The sequence below is a fragment of the Lithobates pipiens genome, unplaced genomic scaffold, assembly GCF_037356315.1.
Source record: "Lithobates pipiens isolate NorthernLeopardFrog02 unplaced genomic scaffold, aLitPip1_a1.2 Scaffold_8, whole genome shotgun sequence".
NCBI lineage: Eukaryota > Metazoa > Chordata > Amphibia > Anura > Ranidae > Lithobates > Lithobates pipiens.
Genome location: NW_027507903.1, coordinates 207,109,556 through 207,130,815, shown reverse-complemented (window position 1 = coordinate 207,130,815; position 21,260 = coordinate 207,109,556). Strand labels below are relative to the sequence as shown.

The window sequence follows — 21,260 nt, the reverse complement described above, 5'->3', positions numbered from 1 at the left end:
TATTTTATAAAACCATATTAATTGTTGTATAGAACTCCATGGTATGGTATACCTTCAATGACTCACAGATACATTCCATTTCCTCATTAATAGAGCTAGGTAGTTTCTCTTCCTGGGAAATGATAAGTCACATCAAATCCAAAGAGCATTTAGACAAAATGCCATTCCATTTGATCATAAAGTGCTCCAAATAGGCTGTTAAGGGGAATTTCTTAATGCGTAGACCTCTTGGGATCATGGATTCCCCAATGTATTGCTTGAGACCCTCTGCATCCAACCATATCCCATATCTTGGTTTCCTTAATTAGCTCTGCCTTTAGTTGATAAAAAGGAAGTACAGGTAGATTCTTCTGATATGGGGTTTGGGTCCTTGGAATATACCTAGGATATCTTAGTGCGACGATCCATATTGCAAATCCTGTAACTTGTGATCACACACATAGCATGGTCAAAGTCCAGTGGTCTGTAAGTAAAAAAATACTGACTGTAAGTGTGGTGTATGGTAAAGTCCTCTAATCTGTCAGTTTAAAAGGAGTGTGGTGTGTAGAGGGAAGTCCAATACATCCAACACAAAGGTACACCGCTCTGAACAGAGAAAAATCGGATACCGGAGTGGATAGCAGCACACTTAGTCTAGGTGCTCTGGCTCAGGGTGTCCCTTCCACATCCAAAATCGAAACATACATATACACTGAAGAGCCGGCACTCTTGGAAGTTCAGTCTTGTATCTTTATTTCATATGACCATGTTAAAATAACACGCAGACACGTTTCAGAAAAAGCTTTGTTCACAGCAATATTTTTCATGTTGAAAATCACACCTCAATTCCAAATTCAAGGAATTAGAATTCACATACATGACAAAGGAAGCAACATCGTCATAGGTGCCTTCCCATACAAGGAGCAGGTCATCGATATAATGACCATACCACTTGATGTGACTTGTGAATGGATTGGACTGTGAGAAAAGATACTTCTCCTCCCACCATCCCATATATAAATTGGCCAGTGAGGGGGAGAACAAAGCTCACATTGAGGAACCCTTACATTATAGACATTATGTTTCGCAACTCCTAGGGGGTATACACATGCAATGATGTTGGTCATTCACTCTAATCGAGGACATCACCTAATTGAAGGGAGTGGATTTTACTGTTTCCTTGTCTGTATATGTGTGTGTTTCACTTTAGAATGTGCTGTGAACAAGGCTTGTGCCGAAACGCATCTGCGTGTTCTTTTAACATGGTCATATGAAATAAAGATACAAGACTGAACTTCCAAGAGTGCTGGCTCTTCATACCATTGACAACAATATTTCAATACAGTCCCACATACATGTTCCAGTTTCAGACCCATTAATCTACTTCATGTCAGCATCAAAATTTTGCCTACATTTTCTCCAATTCACAGAGGTACTAGACAGATATCCCCTTTCACCAATATTCCTAATATCCATCGAATGAAAATGGGCATTCACCACTAAGCTTTATATATTGCAAATTACATCTTACCCCATCTTTTTCTACCAAACTTTTGATCTTTTCTGTATTTGAACTAGAACTAGCTGACTTATGTGTGAATGAGCCTAAATCCCTTGACACTACCCCCTTCTCGATGTAAAAATAAACAATGCATATATTTATTGAACAAGAAAATCAAAATGTATCCCTAAGGTCTAAGTTCACCAAACCATATCTTATGCAAACATAAGCTCAATGGAGGGCTAGGAGTATATAACTTACCTAAGGAAATTACCTGGCAGCACAGACAGGTCTCTTAGAAAGTCTTCATTCATGAACCTCCCCTTTGGACTTACCTCTGTTTCATGCAATCTTCCCCAGTTTCCACCTATAGCCTAATATGGCTTCCTCTACCACACTGTACAAAGATCACGCACCCCAATTTAATCCATTCCATAAAACAGTGGGTCATGGTAATATTCACTTTTTTCTGCTTAATAGGTATTTTTGCACTAGCCCTGTTTTTGTCTGCTTGTGAGGAACCTGCCACCTTCAAGTATTGGGCCTTTAAAAACATCATATACACTTACCAAAAGTTCAATATCCAGTACTTTAGAACATTTGGGAACCTAAAAAATTCCTGAAAGATCCCTACCTCAGTGTTTTTTCATTACGCCCAGATCAGACACTCCCTCAATTCTTTAATACATGGACAGACTACATCTCCACTGACACTAACAAACGCTGAAGACAGATGTCTAACTAACTCTCAGTTTACAGGCTTAATTTCATATCTATACAGAGCCCTCACATTCACAAACTCCCTTCCAAAACATATGTTGACAGAATAGAAAACAGATCTTGGAATGTTAGACAGCACAGATTAAAATGAGATGTGGTTGGCTGTTGCCAAAAGCTCCTCCAACAATATGGCTCTACAGTACTCCTATATGGTCTTAATACCCTGGTACCTAAGCCCAGCCAAAATTGTAAACTACACCCTTACTGCTTCCCCCAATTGCTTCAGGGGCTGTACCTTTCCTGGATCCATGTTCACCATTTGGTGGACATGTCCAAAAGAACAAAGGAACCCATGGGGCACTCTTAAAAACCGTTTTTTTTATGAAGCATGAAGCAAAACACCTTCATATATACCTTTTATATATATTATATTATAACAATTGCAAAATAAGGGAAACAGCCCACCCTCAATTTCTAATTAGCTCCGGAACCGCAAACGCAGAAGAAACGCCGGAGGAAAATGTCAGCTCCCTCTACGTTGACCGGGATGAGATGCGGAGACGTCGTTCTAAGGTAAGTATTTCATAATGAGCTAGTATACGGTGCATACTAGCTCATTATTCCTTTGCCTTACAGGTTTTTTTGTTTGTTTTTGGTAGGCATAACATTACATGTATTTTATTTAAATGCATATGTGCTAAGTAACTTACAGGTATTTATTACCTCCTACAGAGATTACAGCATGTTCCCTTGACCACTTCAGCCCCAGAAGATTTGGCTGCTTAATGACCAGGCCATTTTTTGCAATACAGCAGTCCGTCGTTTTAAATGACAATTGTGCGATCGTGCGATGATGTACCCAAACAAAATTAATGTCCTTTTTTCCCACAAATAGAGCTTTCTTTTGGTGGTATTTGATCATCCCTGCGGTTTTTATTTTTTGTGCTATAAACAAAAAAAGAGCGTCAATTTTGAAAAAAAAATAACACAATATTTTGTACTTTTTGCTATAATAAATATCCCCATTTTTTTTTTAAAAAGCTAATTTTTTTCCTCAGTTTAAGCCAATATGTGTTCTTTTACGTATATTTGGTAATAAAAATTGCAATAAGCATATATTGATTGGTTTGCGCAAAAATTATAGTGTCTACAAAACAGGGGAAAGATTTAGCCTTCTTCCACACGGGGTGGATCAGTAATGATCCGCCCCGTGATGATCCGCTCACTCAGCGGGGATCGCTCCGTTGTCCCCGCTGAGCCGGCGGCGGACAGGGCGGTCTCCGCACACTGTGCAGGGACCGCCCTGTCACCTCTTCGCTCTGCTCTATGGGGATCGGATGAGCACGGACCGTCTGTCTGCAGAATCTGACAGTTGCGGAGGCGGACAATAGCGGGTGTCTGCGGATGTTCATCCGCAGACACCCGCTATCCCATAGGGATGTATGTATGTCCGTATTTCATCCGCAAACGGATGGATGAAATATGGACATACTGTCCGCATGTGTGAAAGGGGCCTTATGGCATTTCTATTATTCTTTTTTTACTAGAAACACCTGCTTCAAAGACTAAGGCCGCGTACACACGCGGGGACTGTCTGCCGAAACTAAGTTCGTCAAACAGTCCGCTCAAACTTTTGAATGAACGAACACGCCCACACACGGCACTTTTTGAGCGGACAAATACGGCAAACTTTGTTCGTTGTACTAAGTCCGCGCAACTTTTGAAATGAGCGGACTCGCCCACACACGAGGCAACAGTCCGCTCATTTCGAGCGCGTGTGCAGGTAGGCGGGGCCCGCGACGGAGACGTCGCGGGCTCCGCCGCCTGGAATGTACTTAAAGGGGAACCCCAACGCCGAAAAAAATCAACGTGGGGGTCCCCCCAAAGTCCACAACAGACCCTTGTCCGAGCACGCTACCCGGCCGGCCAGGAAAGGGGGGCGAGCGAGCGCGCCCCCCTCCCTAACCGTACCAGGCCGCGTGCCCTCAACATGGGGGGTGCCTTGGGGAAGGGGGGGCCGCGCGGCCCCCCCACCCCCAAAGCACCTTGTCCCCATGTTGATGAGGACAAGGGCCTCTTCCCGACAACCCTGGCCGTTGGTTGTCGGGGTCTGCGGGCGGGGGGCTTATCGGAATCCGGGAGCCCCCTTTAATAAGGGGGCCCCCGGATACCGGCCCCCCACCCTATGTGAATGAGTATGGGGTACAATGTACCCCTACCCATTCACCTGTAAAATAAAAGTACCCAAAAAAAAAACACAACACACGAGATAAAATATTTTATTGCACAGCTCCGGGGGTCTTCCGTCTTCGGGGGTCTTCTCGCCGGACTCCTCCGCTATCTTCTTGTAGCTCTTTTGCTAGCGGAGGAGTCCGGCTTTCTTCCTCCCCGCCGCCGGCCTCTTCTCCCGACTTCGGGGGTCTTGTCCCCCTCTTCGGTTCTTCTGCCGGGCCACCGCGCCTTCTTATAGCTCTTTTAGAGGCGGTGGCCCGGTCTTCTGTCGCCGCTGTCGCCTTCCGGTCGCCTTCCGTTCTTCTTCTTCTTCTTCTCCAGGAGATGTTGACACGTCGCTTTCTCCGTCCGGAATGCCAGAGCCACGCTGTGCGGCCACTTATATAGTGACAATGGGGCGGTGTCACATGGTATATGTCACATGGGTTGGTCACATGGGTTGATGTCACATGGGGACTATGACATCGTAAGGGGGCGGGGTCACCATGTGACCAACCCATGTGACATATACCATGTGACACCGCCCCATTGTCACTATATAAGTGGCCGCACAGCGCGGCTCTGGCATTCTGGCCGGAGAGAGCGTCGTGTCAACATCTCCTGGAGAAGAAGAAGAAGAAGAAGAAGAAGAACGGAAGGCGGCGGCGACAGAAGACCGGGCCACCGCCTGCAAAAGAGCTATAAGAAGGCGCGGTGGCCCGGCAGAAGAACCGAAGAGGGGGACAAGACCCCCGAAGTCGGGAGAAGAGGCCGGCGGCGGGGAGGAAGAAAGCCGGACTCCTCCGCTAGCAAAAGAGCTACAAGAAGATAGCGGAGGAGTCCGGCGAGAAGACCCCCGAAGACGGAAGACCCCCGGAGCTGTGCAATAAAATATTTTATCTCGTGTGTTGTGTTTTTTTTTTGGGTACTTTTATTTTACAGGTGAATGGGTAGGGGTACATTGTACCCCATACTCATTCACATAGGGTGGGGGGCCGGTATCCGGGGGCCCCCTTATTAAAGGGGGCTCCCGGATTCCGATAAGCCCCCCGCCCGCAGACCCCGACAACCAATGGCCAGGGTTGTCGGGAAGAGGCCCTTGTCCTCATCAACATGGGGACAAGGTGCTTTGGGGTGGGGGGGCCGCGCGGCCCCCCTTCCCCAAGGCACCCCCCATGTTGAGGGCACGCGGCCTGGTACGGCTCGGGAGGGGGGGCGCGCTCGCTCGCCCCCTTTCCTGGCCGGCCGGGTAGCGTGCTCGGACAAGGGTCTGTTGTGGACTTTGGGGGGACCCCCACGCCGATTTTTTTCGGCGTTGGGGTTCCCCTTTAAGTCCATACCAGGCGGCGGGGCCCGCGACGTCTCCTTCGCGGGCCCCGCCTACCTGGAGACGCGCTCGAAAATGAGCAGACTTTCCTCCGAGCGGGAACAGTTTGCTCATTTCGAAAGTGGCCTACCCACGGGCGGACTGTCCGCTCAAACCAAGTTTCAGCGGACAGTTTTTCGGAATTTCCGAAAAACTTTGTTCGTCAAACTGTCCGCTGAAACTGTCCGCTGAAGCCCCACACACGAGCGGACTGTCCGCTGAAACACTGTTCAGCGGACAAAGTTGAGCGAACAGTCCGCCCGTGTGTACGCGGCCTAAGATGTGAGACCAGGAATGATACAGTCACTTATTAAAACTGGAGAGTGCAAAATCTGGTGCAGCTCTGCATAGAAACCAATCAGCTTCCAGTTTTTTTTATCAAAGCTTAATTGAACAAGCTGATGTAAGAAGCTGATTGGCCAACATGCACAGCTGCACCAGATTATGCACTCTACAGTCTCTCTACAGACTTTAGATCCCATTCAGAGTCATTGTGCAAGGCAGTGGAAGGCAATGTATTAAAGTGCATTGTGCATTGTGTTTCACTTGAATCTGCCAATGCACCACAATGAAAAACCCCAAAAAAGTGTTCCTGTGCTGAAGTGTAATAAAGAAACACAAGAGCTGCAAGTATACTTCATACGAATATCGAAAGTGTTATAAACATATACATATACACAAAGAATAGCGTGCCTCTTATAATAAACTCATCGTGATTATCAGTGCTAGGTTAAACCAAGGCTTAAGCCCCGTACACACGAGCGGACTTTTCGACATCCAAACTCCGACGGACTGAGTCCGGCGGACTATCCGCTCGTGTGTGGGCTGCAACGGACTTTAGCGAAGCTAAAGTCTGACGGACTTTAGAAATGAAGCATGCTTTAAATTTTCCCGACGGAACTCCGCCGGACCCGGTCCCCTTCGAAAAATCCGCTCGTGTGTGTGCTACTCCGACGGACTAAAACCGACGCTAGGGCAGCTATTGGCTACTGTCTAGGAACTTCCTACGTCGAATCCAGTCGTACGTCATCACGTTCGACTCCGTCGGAGTTTGGTGTGATGGTGTGTGGTCAAGTCCGTTCGGTCGAAAAGTCCGCCAGAACTCCGTCGGAACTCCGGCGGAACTCCTTTGGAGGTCTGTCAGACTTAATCCCTCTCGTGTGTACGGGGCATTAGGCTCCATGCACACTGAAGCTGATAAACTGCAGTTTATTGGAGTTTGGGCGTTTTTTGTAAAAACCCATAAACTCCACTCTATGTTAGCCTTTGTGTCCATGCACACATGGACGTTTTTCAGCTTTAATGAGCAGTGGAGTTTATGGGCTTTTTCTGAACGCCAGAAATTCGCGTTCAAAGTGCCGTTTTTCAGCGGCAAAAAACGACAAACGCTCATTAACGCTCATTAACGCTCGTTCATTAGTGTTCGGCATTCTATTTTTCAATGCATTGTGGGATTTTTGGAGTGTCCTCTGTGTATTTTTATAAAAAACGCCCATTAACGCTAACGCTGTAAAACGCTCATTAACGCTCATTAACGCTAGTATAAAACGCTGTTAAAAGCAGGTTTTTCAACCAGTGTTTTCTGCCAGCAATCTGGCGTCCAGAAATAGCTTTTTTGAGCTTCAGTGTGCATGGAGCCTTACAGACACCCTTCTTAACAAGAAATCTACAGCTGTTCTAAATTCCTTGGGATCTGGTTGCCTTGGAATGACCACTTATCTAAACCAAGAACTTTTGGGCTTTTAGAATGGCCCAGCACATCATGTCCTGAGTAAACCCCCCCCCCCTTTTCCCTTATCTCCCTCGTCTCTCTTTTCTTCAGATATCTCTGTCCTTTGTTTTTTTTTTCAAACATCTCCCTCAGATACTTCTCTCTCTTCTGTCAACAATAGTGGCGCGCCTATTGTAATAGATGATATTTGCTTGACTCATCTGTGCTATTTAAAAAAAAGAAAAAACTTATGTAAAATAAATAGTACTGGGGTCATTCAGGGGCACACTCGCCTACTACCTATTTTATAACAACATAATAAACCTAGCTACAAGAAGGATTGACCTTTCAGGTGCTTCATCAGAGGATTTCTATAGCTTATTATGCAAAAATAAAACAAGGCGAATTCATGATATTACACTTAACTATTACTATAAAAAAACACTATATATTTATGGAGTAAAACAATTTAGTTTGTACTACCTGTAATGTTAAAAATAGAAAAAATGCAGCGCTACAAAATGCATAGGAACCCTGAATAGGTACCGTATCCAGAAGTGAGTGCTCAATATAAAATATTAATTGGTGAAATAAATGAATGAACATTTGATACCATGTGCACACTGAAAATGCTACGTGCATAAATATATATATATGTGTGGAAAAATAATCCTGTGAAGAAATACAAAATCATACAATATTATGGGCGCACATTAAAAAACTCCAAACAAACGGTATATGGAATGGTTTGCACATCCAACATACTGTGGAGCAAGACAAACAAAGTAACCATTAATGAGTCCCTGAAATAGTTCACTGTAACATGTTCAATCCCATAGATGTAATCACAGGGCGCTGGAAATCCTAAAATGCAATATTGGAGCCGGAATGTGCAGGCAATTATTTATACACAGCACCCGGGGATGTGCATCCAACACCAGGCAAGGGGGGTGAATATTTTTACCCCAATTATGGACGTACAACCCAGCGGCAGTGGGTCAAACAGGCAGAAATGATCCTCACGGGCACACACTCCAGCTGGGATTGGTGTAGGTCTACACTTGCATCCAAAGGGCCAGCGATGACAGAGATTTGGGCCGTGATGATGAGGTTCCTGGTAAGGTGGTTCTCTTTATCTCCAAAGGGCAGCATAAATCATAGGAAAAGAAAAAAAAAGGCCTCCACAGTGCAGATGAATCCCAGGTTTAAAAATGTATTTAAATAAAAAATATATAAAATTGTACAAATCAGATGTGTACATAAAGTGGTCACAAAATTGATAAAAAGAAAGCGTGGTGTATAGTGCCCAGCAGGGTATATGCCCGACATACCATTTCGTACAAGTGTACTTCAACTGGGGCATGCCTATCACACCCTTTGGAGATAAAGAGAACCACCTTACCAGGAACCTTATCATCATGCCCCAAAGCTCTCATCGCTGGCCCTTTGGAAGCAAGTGTAGACATACACCAATCCTTCTACATGAGTTCCAGCTGGAGTATGTGCCGTGAGGATCGTTTCTGCCTGTTTGACCCACCGCCGCTGGCGTGTGCGTCCACGATTTGGGGTAAGAGTCCCCCCCCCCCCCCTCCCGTGGTGTTGGATGCACATGAGATGCACTGTGTGTAAATAATTCCCTGCACATTCCGGCTCCAATATTGCATTTTAGAATTTACATCTATGGGATTGAACATGTTACATTGACCTATTTCAGGGACTCATCAATGGTTACTTTGGCTATCTTGCTCCACAGTAGGTTGGATGTGCAAACCATTCCATATACCTTTTATGTTTGGACTTTTCATGTGTGTCCATAATATTGAGCACTCACTTCTGGATACCTATTCGGGGTTCCTATGCACTTTGTAGCGCTGCATTTATTTCAATTATTTTCTTTTTATACAATTATTCTTATTGTTGATGCTAGCAGCTTTTCTTGATATAAGTAGCACAACTTTATTTGCAGTTTTTTATTTACCTGTAATATTATGGGCAACATAAACGTGAACATTTCTGGGCAAAAATTTTTGATTGGGGAGGGAAATTGTGAAAGTTCTGAAGAATCAAATATTTTCCATGGGCCTGTATGTTAATTTCAAAATCAACGTTGTTATCCCAGACCTACCTTATATAAAAGGAATTGTTTTATTAACATCAGTTAAAGGCACTTTAAATAGAAAATGGGACCCCTATGTATTTATTACATGTAATGTGATTTTAACTTATATTAATAAAATAATTGCTTATATTTAAGCTATACAAATTGTAATAATTATTTGTGTTGATAGACCTGTGATAACTAAACAATGATTAGAAATAGAGTATATGGGCTTGGCCTGAGTGGCTGCAACATGTTCTGTTTTCTGCAGAGTTCTGTATGAACTGCTAAGTAACATTTACTGGTACCCTACTCAATTTATTTTTAGGTAATTTTGTACAGATTGTGTAAAAAGCCCTGTACTCCTTAGGTTCAATGTTACAGTTCTTTTGGCAAAAGGGAAAGAAATTTCACATGAACATTCAAATTAATTTGTAGATAGATGCAAAATGCTCTTACTCGTTATGACGTCCTCAAATTGCGCTAATTGTTTCCACTGAGATGATTTATGTTTTACACTTGCGTTGAAGTCCTTGGCTTCCTGATGACCTCAAACGGAAACCAGAGATAAGACTGGTACTAAACCGAAATATGTAACACCTTTCCCTGCATTTCTGAACTCTGCTTTGATCATGCTTACTAGCTACTAATTAACTAAGGAGTTACAGCAGCTGTCAAACTTGGAGCTGTGGTCAATCTTCTGATTACCTGTTCACGGGACATTTGAGAATATTTTACAATGTTGATATCAGAGGTTGTTAATCAAATTACAAGACATTAACAGCTGACAAGGGCAGGACTGAGATTTTCTCACACCATATTGCCCAAGTCTGGCATTATCCAGTCTATTTACTTAGTATATGGTGGCAGTAATTTATACACTTTATTTAAGACTTGTCAGTGCAAATAATAATACAATTTCTATTGATTTTTTCTATTATGTCTTTTGTTATTTAAGTGTTACAAAAAGCTGTAGTTCTGACCTTGTTGAACACTAACTAAATAACTGATTTTAAAGCAACATGTTAACATCATGTAGTAGCTTCAAATATTGTATTTCAAAATGCTGTATGGAAGAAACAGGAAAGGAGTTGAGAAAAGTATTTCATCTAAAAGCATCAGATATCTATTCATCAAATAGGTTTCATGAAAATGAAGTAAATGCAGCAATTTAAAGCAACCTACACGGTTTAGGAAATATTCACCCTGTATGCAGCCGCAGACAGGGCCGCTGATAGAAATCATGGGGCCCCGTACAGCCTACCTGATGGAGTCCCCTTCAGCTCCACCCTGGCGCCGCCCCTGGTCCCTCCTTCAGCCCACCCCTGGCCCCACCCATTGCCCCTCCCCAGACCCCGCCTTGAAACAATTGGCGGGATATGTATTGCAGAGTATTGGCGGGGTATGTATTGCAGAGTATTGGCGGGGTATGTATTGCAGAGTAGTGGCAGAATAAGTATTGCAGAGTATTGGCAGGGTATTGGCAGGGTAATTATTGCAGAGTATTGGCGGGGTAAGTATTGCAGAGTATTGGCAGGGTATGTATTGCAGAGTATTGGCAGGGTATGTATTGCAGAGTATTGGCAGGGTATGTATTGTAGAGTATTGGCCGGGTAAGTATTGCAGAGTACTGGCAGGGTATTGGCAGGGTAAGTATTGCAGAGTATTGGCGGGGTATGTATTGTAGAGTATTGGCCGGGTAAGTATTGCAGAGTACTGGCAGGGTATTGGCAGGGTAAGTATTGCAGAGTATTGGCGGGGTATGTATTGCAGAGTATTGGCAGGGTAACTATTTCAGAGTATTGGCAGGATAAGTATTGCAGGGTATTGGCGGGGTAAGTATTGCAGGGTATTGGCGGGGTATGTATTGCAGAGTATTGGCGGGGTAAGTATTGCAGAGTATTATTGCAGAGTATTGGCGGGGTAAGTATTGCAGAGTATTGGCGGGGTAAGTATTGCAGAGTATTGGTGGGGTAAGTATTGCAGAGTATTGGCAGGGTAAATATTGCAGAGATTGGCAGGGTATGTATTGCAGGGTATTGGCAGGGTATGTATTGCAGAGTATTGGGTATTGGCAGGGTATGTATTGCATAGTATTGGCAGGGTATTGGGTATTGGCAGGGTGTGTATTGCAGATGTTGAACTTCAAGCCCCCCCCTGCCCCCCCCCCCAAAGCATGCATACACCTCACCTGTAATTGTTCACAAGAACTCGACTCGATCGCCCGGCCCCTGCTCTCTCTGCTCGCCTGAGTCGCCTCTCACTCTGCTACTAAGTTCTTGTCACGTGGAGAGAGAGAGAGAGAGAGGATTGGGAATATCACTCCGCAACACCATAACATTATATGCTGGCCGGGACTTGTGTGGAGCATTAGGAGTGGGTGCAGGAGACGTATTCTTCCACGCCCGAAATACAGGAAAGAGTCCCTCCCCTGCAGCCCCATACTGAAACGAATACAGCACATAGCACATTTTTTAAAAAAAACTGATCGGTGGAGGAGGAACTTTTTTTTTTTTACATAAAATTTTGCAGTTCAGGTTGCCCGGGCCTCCCTGCTGGTCAGGCCTGGTACAGCAGGGCCAGTTGTACTGGGCTATCAGCGGTCCTGGCCGCAGACGTCAGTGGCGCATGCATAGTGAAGGTTCGGCATAGGTATTGTGACGGACCTTGGCAGAACTCTCGCTCATGTGCGAGAGTGACGTCGCCGTGGCTCTGACAACTCACAGCGTCGGAGTCGCGAACCCGGAAGAAACGCAGAGGGAAAATGTCAGCTCCCTCAGCGTTGACCAGAATGCCATGCGGGGACCTCATTCTAAGGTAAGTATTTCATAATAAGCTAGTATGCGGTGCATACTAGCTCGTTATGCCTTTTCCTTACAAGTTTTTTTTTTGTTCGTTTTTGGTAGGCATAACATTACATGTATTTTTATTTAAATGCATATGTGCCAAGTAACTCACAGGTATTTATTACCACTTACAGAGATTACAGAATGTTCCCTTAAAAGATGAGTTCACCTTTTTTTCTTTTTCTAAATTCCAGCCCCCCATGTACCAATATAGCACTGATGGAATTATTTAGCAAAAAATAAAACAGCTTTATATTTATTCTGATTGGCCAACATGCACAGCTGCACCAGATTATGCACTCTACAGTCTCTCTACAGACTTTAGATCCCATTCAGAGCTTCCCAGTGGGAGGCAATGTATTAAAGTGCATTGTGTTAATCTGCCAATGCACCACAATGAAAACCCCCCAAAATGTGTTCCTGTGCTGAAATAGAATAAAAAAACACAAGAGCTGCAACTATAAGTCACCTGAAAATCAAAAGTGTTATAAACATACATATACACAAAGAATAGAGTGCCTCTTATAATAAACGTAATGTGATTATCAGTGCTATATGTGTACACATTAGCCAAACAACCATTGAAAAAAATTCAGAAATGTTAAAGGTTCAAAAATACAAATGCAATATAAAATCTTGTGAACATGGAGATAGTTCTTCTCACTGGAATTTCACCAAGTAATGAGCCATGTGAGGAAGCTGGCAAGTGCAATATACATGTGTGCCCACAAACACTACCAGCAAGCCTCTAACCAGATGGACATGATCCCCAATTACAGAGAACAACAATGTCAATAGGAAGCCTCAAAACCTCTCCCGGAGTCTCCAGATCAGGTAAGTATGATCAACAGGGTCCCAATATGAAAGGATCACTTAGTAATCGCCACACTTCCAAAATAGACTTATGTCGCATACACAGGATCGGAATTCCGTCCAGAAAAAGACAGATGAGAGCTTTTCATCGGAAAATGCAACTGTGTGTATGCTCCATCGGAATTTAGCTGTCCGAATTTCCGCCAGCCAAAAATGTATAGCATGTTCTCAATTTTCCCAACGGAAATTCCGATCGTGTGTATGCAATTCCGCCAAAACTTACGCATGCTCAGATTCAACTACGAGACAGAAGCTGTTGGCTACTGGCTATTGAACTTCCTTTTTCTAGTACCGTTGTACGTGTTGTACGTCACGTTATAATCGATCGGAATTTGGTGTGACCGTGTGTAGGCAAGACAGCTTGAGCCGGATTCCGTCGGAAAAACCATCAGAGCTTTTTCCGATGAGAATTCCGATCGTGTGTACACGGCATAAGAGAGCCATCATACAAGGAAAAGGAATAAAGGACTTACATAGCATTAATACCGCTAGTACATATTAATTAGCAAAACCACAGAAGGTACTCACATTACTCAGGTTGTTAAAAAGCAATCAAATAATTGATGGCCTTGCTGACAGCTGGCATTGGCGGGCATAATAACGTCACAGTTTCCTGGCCCCGCCCAACACACTTCACGTCACAGCGTGACGTGAAGCAAATGGAGCTGCATTTTTTTTTATATTGTTCCAAACTTAGAACACCACAACACATGGTGGTGAGTCAAATTGAATTGTGGTGAACTGCACGTGTATTTCATTAGTGTGGCCAAATCAAAATGAAGAGTACCAGAATGCGCTAGTGAGTACATGGTGCACTACTGTGTGAGGCAGTAATTACAATGCATAGAAGCCAGCTTTATGCATTTTAATGTGGTTATGCAGGTTTTATCGCAACAGGTGTTGGTGCCTCAAACTGACTGGTTACACTCATAGAGCTTAGTCCCCCTGCTGCCTTTCACCCTTTACCTTGCCAGTATAAAAACCCATCCTAGTCTCACACAGATGTTGGCTTAAGGTAAATCCAATCATAATAATGGCCTTTGCAATGGTATCACCAGTTTTAATTGTTTTTAATAATTGGGGATATGTAGGGATTATGGCAGGTAGCCATGATAATAATGACTATTTTATTATTACTTCACTGCTTAGAGTAAGACCTCAAAACTTTTGTAATATCTGTCCAATTATTGTTTACATTGGCGAGCAGAAATTGCATTTCTTTGTTGTTGCTTTAAATAGTGACTAAAGACTGGCCTATGTACATTGCTGAATAAGGTTACACTGACAGGGGCAGGTAATAGCTGGCTGTGTGAACAGTCTACCAGGCTGTCAGCCTATCATTGGTTTGAATAGGCTGAGTGGTCACAACTATTCACACAAGCCTGTCATTCCAGATGCAGGAATCCACAGATTCCCATCTCTTGAAAACACCGGGTGTGCTAATTGCTCATGTGAATGAAGCCTAAAGCTCACATGTTCTAGTGGTACTGTGGTCCCCTTGTCCCTCGTGTTTGCTCTTTCTGCTATAGATCTTTTTCTAATTAAAGAGAAATATCTGGGCTTCTTTTACTGTTCATGTCTTCTGAATGTGCTAGTTACTTTCACAAGGGTTCATTGATTTACCTATTTCTGAGCCGCTGACTTTCTGCAGATCAGGAGGTGGGACTTAATTTGCTGCATGCTTATTTAATGTTGGTATCCTAAGGAATTAAGGCCTGTAGATCATTTTGAAAGGCAGGCAACTAGCATTTTTGAATGTCAGTAGTGGCAGCCTACATGTTCAATGGTTTTACATATAGGGTGCCACTTTCACCATCTACCTGAAACAGAACTGATATGATGTTTAACTTGCACCTGGTTTTTGGATTATGGATACATGTTTCATTACTAGAACTTATTGTTCAATATGGCATTTTATTAATTCAAAGACTGCCGACACACATGCCAACAAATCATAATTAGGCTAAAATAATGTAGCATTTGTTGCAAAGTTCAAAGAACATGCTGTAATATTAAAAAGTAATTTTACTACATGGCAGGCCAAAGAAATTATTAATTGGCTACTTATTATGTATACTTGTACACTCTATATATTTGTGCACTTATAAATGCTATATTTTCTCATAAATTGAACTTGTTTGATCAGCAGCTCCAGCGCTGATCACAGGATGTCGGCTGCCTTGATTCTATAAACATTATACTGTGTTCTCAATAAATATCTTATCTTACTGCTATTAAGATATACTCTTGGTACAAAGCCAGCCTAATACTGGAATTTTAGCTACTGTAGCAATTATTTCCCAAGAAATTCCATAGAACTCAGTGGATTTTAGGTGGCATGTAATTTTAGATTTTACAAGCAATTCTGACATATTTTGTACAATTAATTAAATATAAACTGAACTTGGTACAGGGGAGTTTTCTGAACACAAATTGGGTCCCCTTCCTTGAAAAAAAGAGCGACTGAAGCTTCACACTGGGCTTTGTGGTGCTGGGCTGTAGACACATACACACTGGATGCTTTGTAGTGTCCAGCTTGCATGTACCCTCATCTGGTTAAACTGCACTTTAAGTATTTGTGTCCAGAGTCTGATCAGAGGCAACAATCGGATGTACAGTTCTGCTCATAAGTTTACATACCGTGGCAGAATTTATGATTTCTTGGCCATTTTTCAGAGAATGTGAATGATTACACAAAAACTTTTCTTTCGCTCATGGTTAGTGTTTGGCTGAAGCCATTTGTTATCAATCAACTGTGTTTACTCTTTTTAAATCATAATTGCAACAGAAACTACTCAAATGACCCTGATCAAAAGTTTACATACCCTGGTGATTTTGGCCTGATAACATGCACACAAGTTGACACAAAAGGATTTGAATGGCTATTAAAGGTAACCATTCTCACCTGTTTGCTTGTAATTCGTGTGTGTGTGTGTGTATAAAAAGTCAATGAGTTTCTGGACTCCTGGCAGACCCTTGCATCTTTCATCCAGTGCTGCACTGACATTTCTGGATTCTGAGTCATTGGGAAAGCAAAAGAATTGTCAAAGGATCAGTGGGAAAAGGTAGTTGAACTGTATAAAACAGGAAAGGGATATAAAAAGATATCCAAGGAATTGAGAATGCCAATCAGCAGTGTTCAAATGCTAATCAAGAAGTGGAAAATGAGGGGTTCTGTTGAAACCAAACCACGGTCAGGTAGAGCAACTAGCAGCACTTGATCCAGATGTGACACCACACAGGACCTCCTCCTTGGTATTTTCCAATAAGAAATGGGGGCCACATTTTGGGCTTGGATCTTTTTTTGGTGTGGGTTCTATTTCACCCCCTACAACCTTAGGGAGACAGTGGATCTGTAATTTCAGTACCCACACCAACTTGCACTCTTTACGGAGGGACGTGTTAATATCCAGGGTTGTCACTAGGGACCTGTTTCGGGGGTCCAGCTGCATCCGGATTCAATATTTTTATCTCTCATTGAGGATTGGCTCCATCATGAGCTACTATTATATTGTATTTCTTCTTATTCTCCACCCCTGATGAAAGTTTTCAAGCAAAACTGAAAATGCAGGTTTTGGGGTATCCTCTGTTTTTATAATTTTTGTACTAATAAATACTATAATTTATAGTTTCCTTGCTGTGTTGGTGGTCTGTTTTTTTTTGGTCTCTGAAAACATGTGGTGTGGCAAGATGCACAATAAGGAGGCACTTGAAGAAAAATGGGCTGCATTGTCAAGTCACCAGAAGAAAGCCATTACTATGCAAATGCCACAAAGTATTCTGCTTACAATACGCCAAACCGCACAGAAACAAGCCTCAAACCTTCTGGCATAAAGTCATTTGGATTGATGAGACCAAAATTGAGCTTTTTGGCCACAACCATAAACACTACATTTGGAGAGGAATCAACAAGGCCTATGATGATAGGTACACCATTCCTACTGTGAAACACGAAGGTGGGTCGCTGATGTTTTAGGGGTGTGTGAGCTACAAAGGCACAGGAAATCTGATCAAAATTGATGGCAAGATGAATGCAGTACGTTATCAGAAAATACTGGAGGAACATTTGCATTCATCAGCCAAGAAGCTGATGACCTCAATATCATTGAGCCACTCTTGGGAGATCTCAAATGTGCAGTTCATGCAAGAAATACCCAAGAATTTACATGAACTGGAGGCTTTTTGATGATAAAGAGCCTCATCCACAAATACCACAAAAGACTTCAAGCTGCCATTGATGTTAAAGGTGGCAATATACAGTATTAAGAACTGGGGTATGTAAACTTTTGTTCAGGGTTATTTTTGTAGTTTCTGTTTATGATTAAAAAAGAGTAAACACAGTTGATTGATAATAATGGCTTCAGCCAAACACTAACCATGAGTGAAATAAAAGTTTTGGTGTTATTCATATTCTCTGAAAAATGGCCAAGAAATCATAAATTCTGCCAGGGTATGTAAAATTATGAGCAGAACTGTAACTGTTCATGTTGGCGAGAACATGTGATCAGTGCCTCTCCAGCCAGCCAAGGGCCTTGCCAGAACTGTAGAAGACTTGGGTCAGCCTTGGGCACCCAGTGGAAGCCCAGCTCTCACAACAAGACCTGGTATTTACACCACTGCCTGCATGAAGAATAAACTTTACAAGAGAAGCTGGCTCACTTCACCTATATCCATCCTCCTCTTTTTTGTCTATACATCATTGCACATTGCTAGTATGCAGTTAAAGTGGAATATATCCCCAGGCACACATTTTAACTGCTGACATTCACCTCCTATGACAATGGCATCCATATAAACTATGACATTGTCATCCATTTCATTATTTACAGGTATGTAATAAAAAAAAAATGATAATGCACTCTGCTCAATAGCTTCTCATCTGGAAGCACTGCTTAGGATCCATTCGGTGCAGAACAGCAACAAATTTAAGTTCACTGCTCAGAGAAGCCATCTCCGCTTATCTAAAGTAAATAATTCAGTAAGGCTGAGTCATTCATAATAGTCCTATGCACAGTCCTATACGCATCTCTATGTTCAGCCTTATGCACAGCCCTGCTTTCTGAACCTCAACTCACCTACCCAGTAGTGCTCTTGTCTCACTCTGCAGTTTAATACTCTGCCCGAAATCTCCCCTCTAACTTTATTCTGCTGTGTAAGAGGTACCATCCATCACAAGCCTTGGAGTGATGACATCTCCTGCAGAACAGAAAGATGCAGAGAGGACACAGACACCGTCCACTGTTCTCTATGTGGCGGTCCATTTCCAACTGACTGACAACCGATCCACTAGATCATCCATCTGTTTGGATGGACTGGATGAAATCTGATGCAGGCAGGTGTAAATGAACACATGACGCAGCACAAACCAAAAACACAATTTAATTCATTTTTAATATTCAAAGCATATTAACCACTTAAGGACCGCCTCACACCGATGTACGTCAGCAGAATGGCACGGCTAGGCGGCGCGCTCCCAAACCGGTCCTGTGCTCCGTGACTGTGGCTGCGGGACCAGCGGACCCGATCGCCGCTGGTGTCCCGCGATCGGGTCACAGAGCTGAAGAACGAGGAGAGGTCTGTGTAAACAAACCTCTCCCCGTGCATCCCTGTGTGGCTGTCATGATCGTCTCTTCCCTTTTATAGGGAAGAACGATCAGTGACGTCACATGCCAGGCCACGCCCCCTACAATAAAAAAAAACATATAACGTCATACATAATACTACACTGCCCCCTTGTGGTTAACTCCTTCACTGCCAGTGTCATTTACACAGGAATCAATGCGTTTAAATAGCATTGATTACTGTATAAATGATAATGGTCCCAAAAATGTGTCAAAAATGTGTCAAAAATGTCCGATGTGTCCGCCATAATGTCGCAGTCACAATAAAAATCGCTGATCGCCGCCATTACTAGTAAAAAAGAAAAATATTAACTAAAATGCTATAAAACTATCCCCTATTTTGTAAACGCTATAACTGTTGCGCAAACCAATCAATAAACGCTAATTGCGATTTTTTTTACCAAAAATATGTAGAAGAATACGTATCAGCCTAACCTGAGGGAAAAAACGTTTTTTTAATATATTTTTTGGGGATATTTATTATAGCAAAAAGTAACAAATATTGCATTTTTTTCAAAATTGTCGCTCTATTTTTGTTTATAGCGCAAAAAAACCCCGCAGAGGTGATCAAATACCACTAAAATAAAGCTCTATTTGTGGGAAAAAAAGGACGCTAATTTTGTTTGGGAGCCATGTCGCACAACCGCGCAATTGTCAGTTAAAGTGACGCAGTGCCGAATTGCAAAAATGGGCTTGGTTCTTTGGCTGCAAATTGGTCCGGGGCTTAAGTGGTTAACATGCATGCTAAAGAAATGTAATTATTCTTCTCAAATCGATTACAATTTTTTAAAATGTTTTAGTACTCTGTTCTAACCATAATCTACTTAATATGGCTAGTATCAGCTGCTTTCCCTTAGTCCAGAGTACTGACACAGGTAGTGACAGAAATAAGGCACATGTTTTCAGACTGTGGCAGACATGACAAACCGCACGTCAGCAGAGTTACACAAGGACATAGGACAGAAATCATACTGTTTTGACACCTGTAGACTTAAATGATAGATGTCTTTGGAAAAATGTAATGCAAAAGTGCAACTAAGTACTTTTTAAAATAATGAAACATATCTTATTGTTGGATCTGTCTTTAGTTTGGGTGGAACTGTATTACTTTAACTCCTCTCAAGTTTGTTGTGTAAGCCTGTCAGGTTTAGCCATTTTACGTAGAAATTCCATTAAGAAACAATCAATAGGAAGTGAGAAGAGGAGCTTCTATGGATGAAATGTTTTCCAATACTTCATTTATGTACAGTATGTGTGTCGAAGGAGCCCTGTACATTGGCAAATGCAAGCTTGGAAGATGTTTCACTTGTATGCATAAAAAACAAAATGATCAATGCTTAAAGGGTAAAAATATATTAATAAATATACCATAAATATAATACAATTACATTTTGTTTTGTTGGCTAAAAGAGCGGAATATGGTAACTCCACTTTCATGATAAAGAAATAGCAAATAAAAAATAAAATAATATGGCATATGCAATCAATACACTAATACAAGCCATATTGTAATTTAATACTATTAAAACTACCTTTCCTTTTCAATCTGCAACACTGTAATTTTCTGTAAAATTCAAAGCAATATGGCAACCTGGAGGAATTCCATATACAGTTGCTTTACGGAACTGCTTCCAGAAATTATAATTCCTGCTTGTGTGATTGGCTCACTGATTTTTCCAGAAGACGGCTCTAGGATATAATTTGGGTTTTAGACATCCAATGCAAACAAAAATGTGATTTTGGGTGAGATATTGTTAATCACATCCCAAGGGATGCAGACACTACAATTTTCCTCAATAGAACCCTGCAAGTGCACCAGCTGCTTGACAATGAAAGTCAACCCCATTTAGATACATTTTGCACATTGACATAACCAAACAGCTATTTCATCAGAGCAACAAAACGTAGGAATCTGCAACAGAATTTGTTCAAATCCTTGCAATGTTCATAGATCACTCAGAGGGGATTTTTTTCTTGTTTTCAACTAAAGAGAAGTTACTTTTTCAACTCTTTCAGCTATTTAAACTGTATGGTAGAATTTGTGCCCAAGTACTCAATCTAAATTTGCTATTGCAGACTTCTCTTCTAATGACGATCATGGGGGAGCTGGTACCTTCCTCAGGGAAAATAAAACACAGTGGACGAATATCATTTTCTCCCCAAGTATCCTGGATAATGCCTGGGACCATCAAGGAAAACATAGTGTTTGGAGTCTCCTATGACCAGTACAGATACCTCAGTGTGATCAAGGCTTGCCAACTGGAGGAGGTCAGTAGTTTAGTTGTCACAGTGAGTTGTGTAGTTGTTTTGCCCTTATAAGTAAACTGAATGCTA

General features: G+C 42.4%; 1 protein-coding gene across 1 annotated transcript in view; it reads left to right on the top strand.

Moving 5' to 3' along the window:
• Window positions 1-21,260, top strand: part of CFTR (CF transmembrane conductance regulator) — a 275,425-nt gene that overhangs the window by 101,646 nt on the left and 152,519 nt on the right. The window contains exon 11 of the mRNA XM_077472949.1: window positions 21,003-21,194. Within this exon, the coding sequence (XP_077329075.1) occupies window positions 21,003-21,194 (192 nt within the window). The remainder of the gene's footprint in view (window positions 1-21,002; window positions 21,195-21,260) is intronic.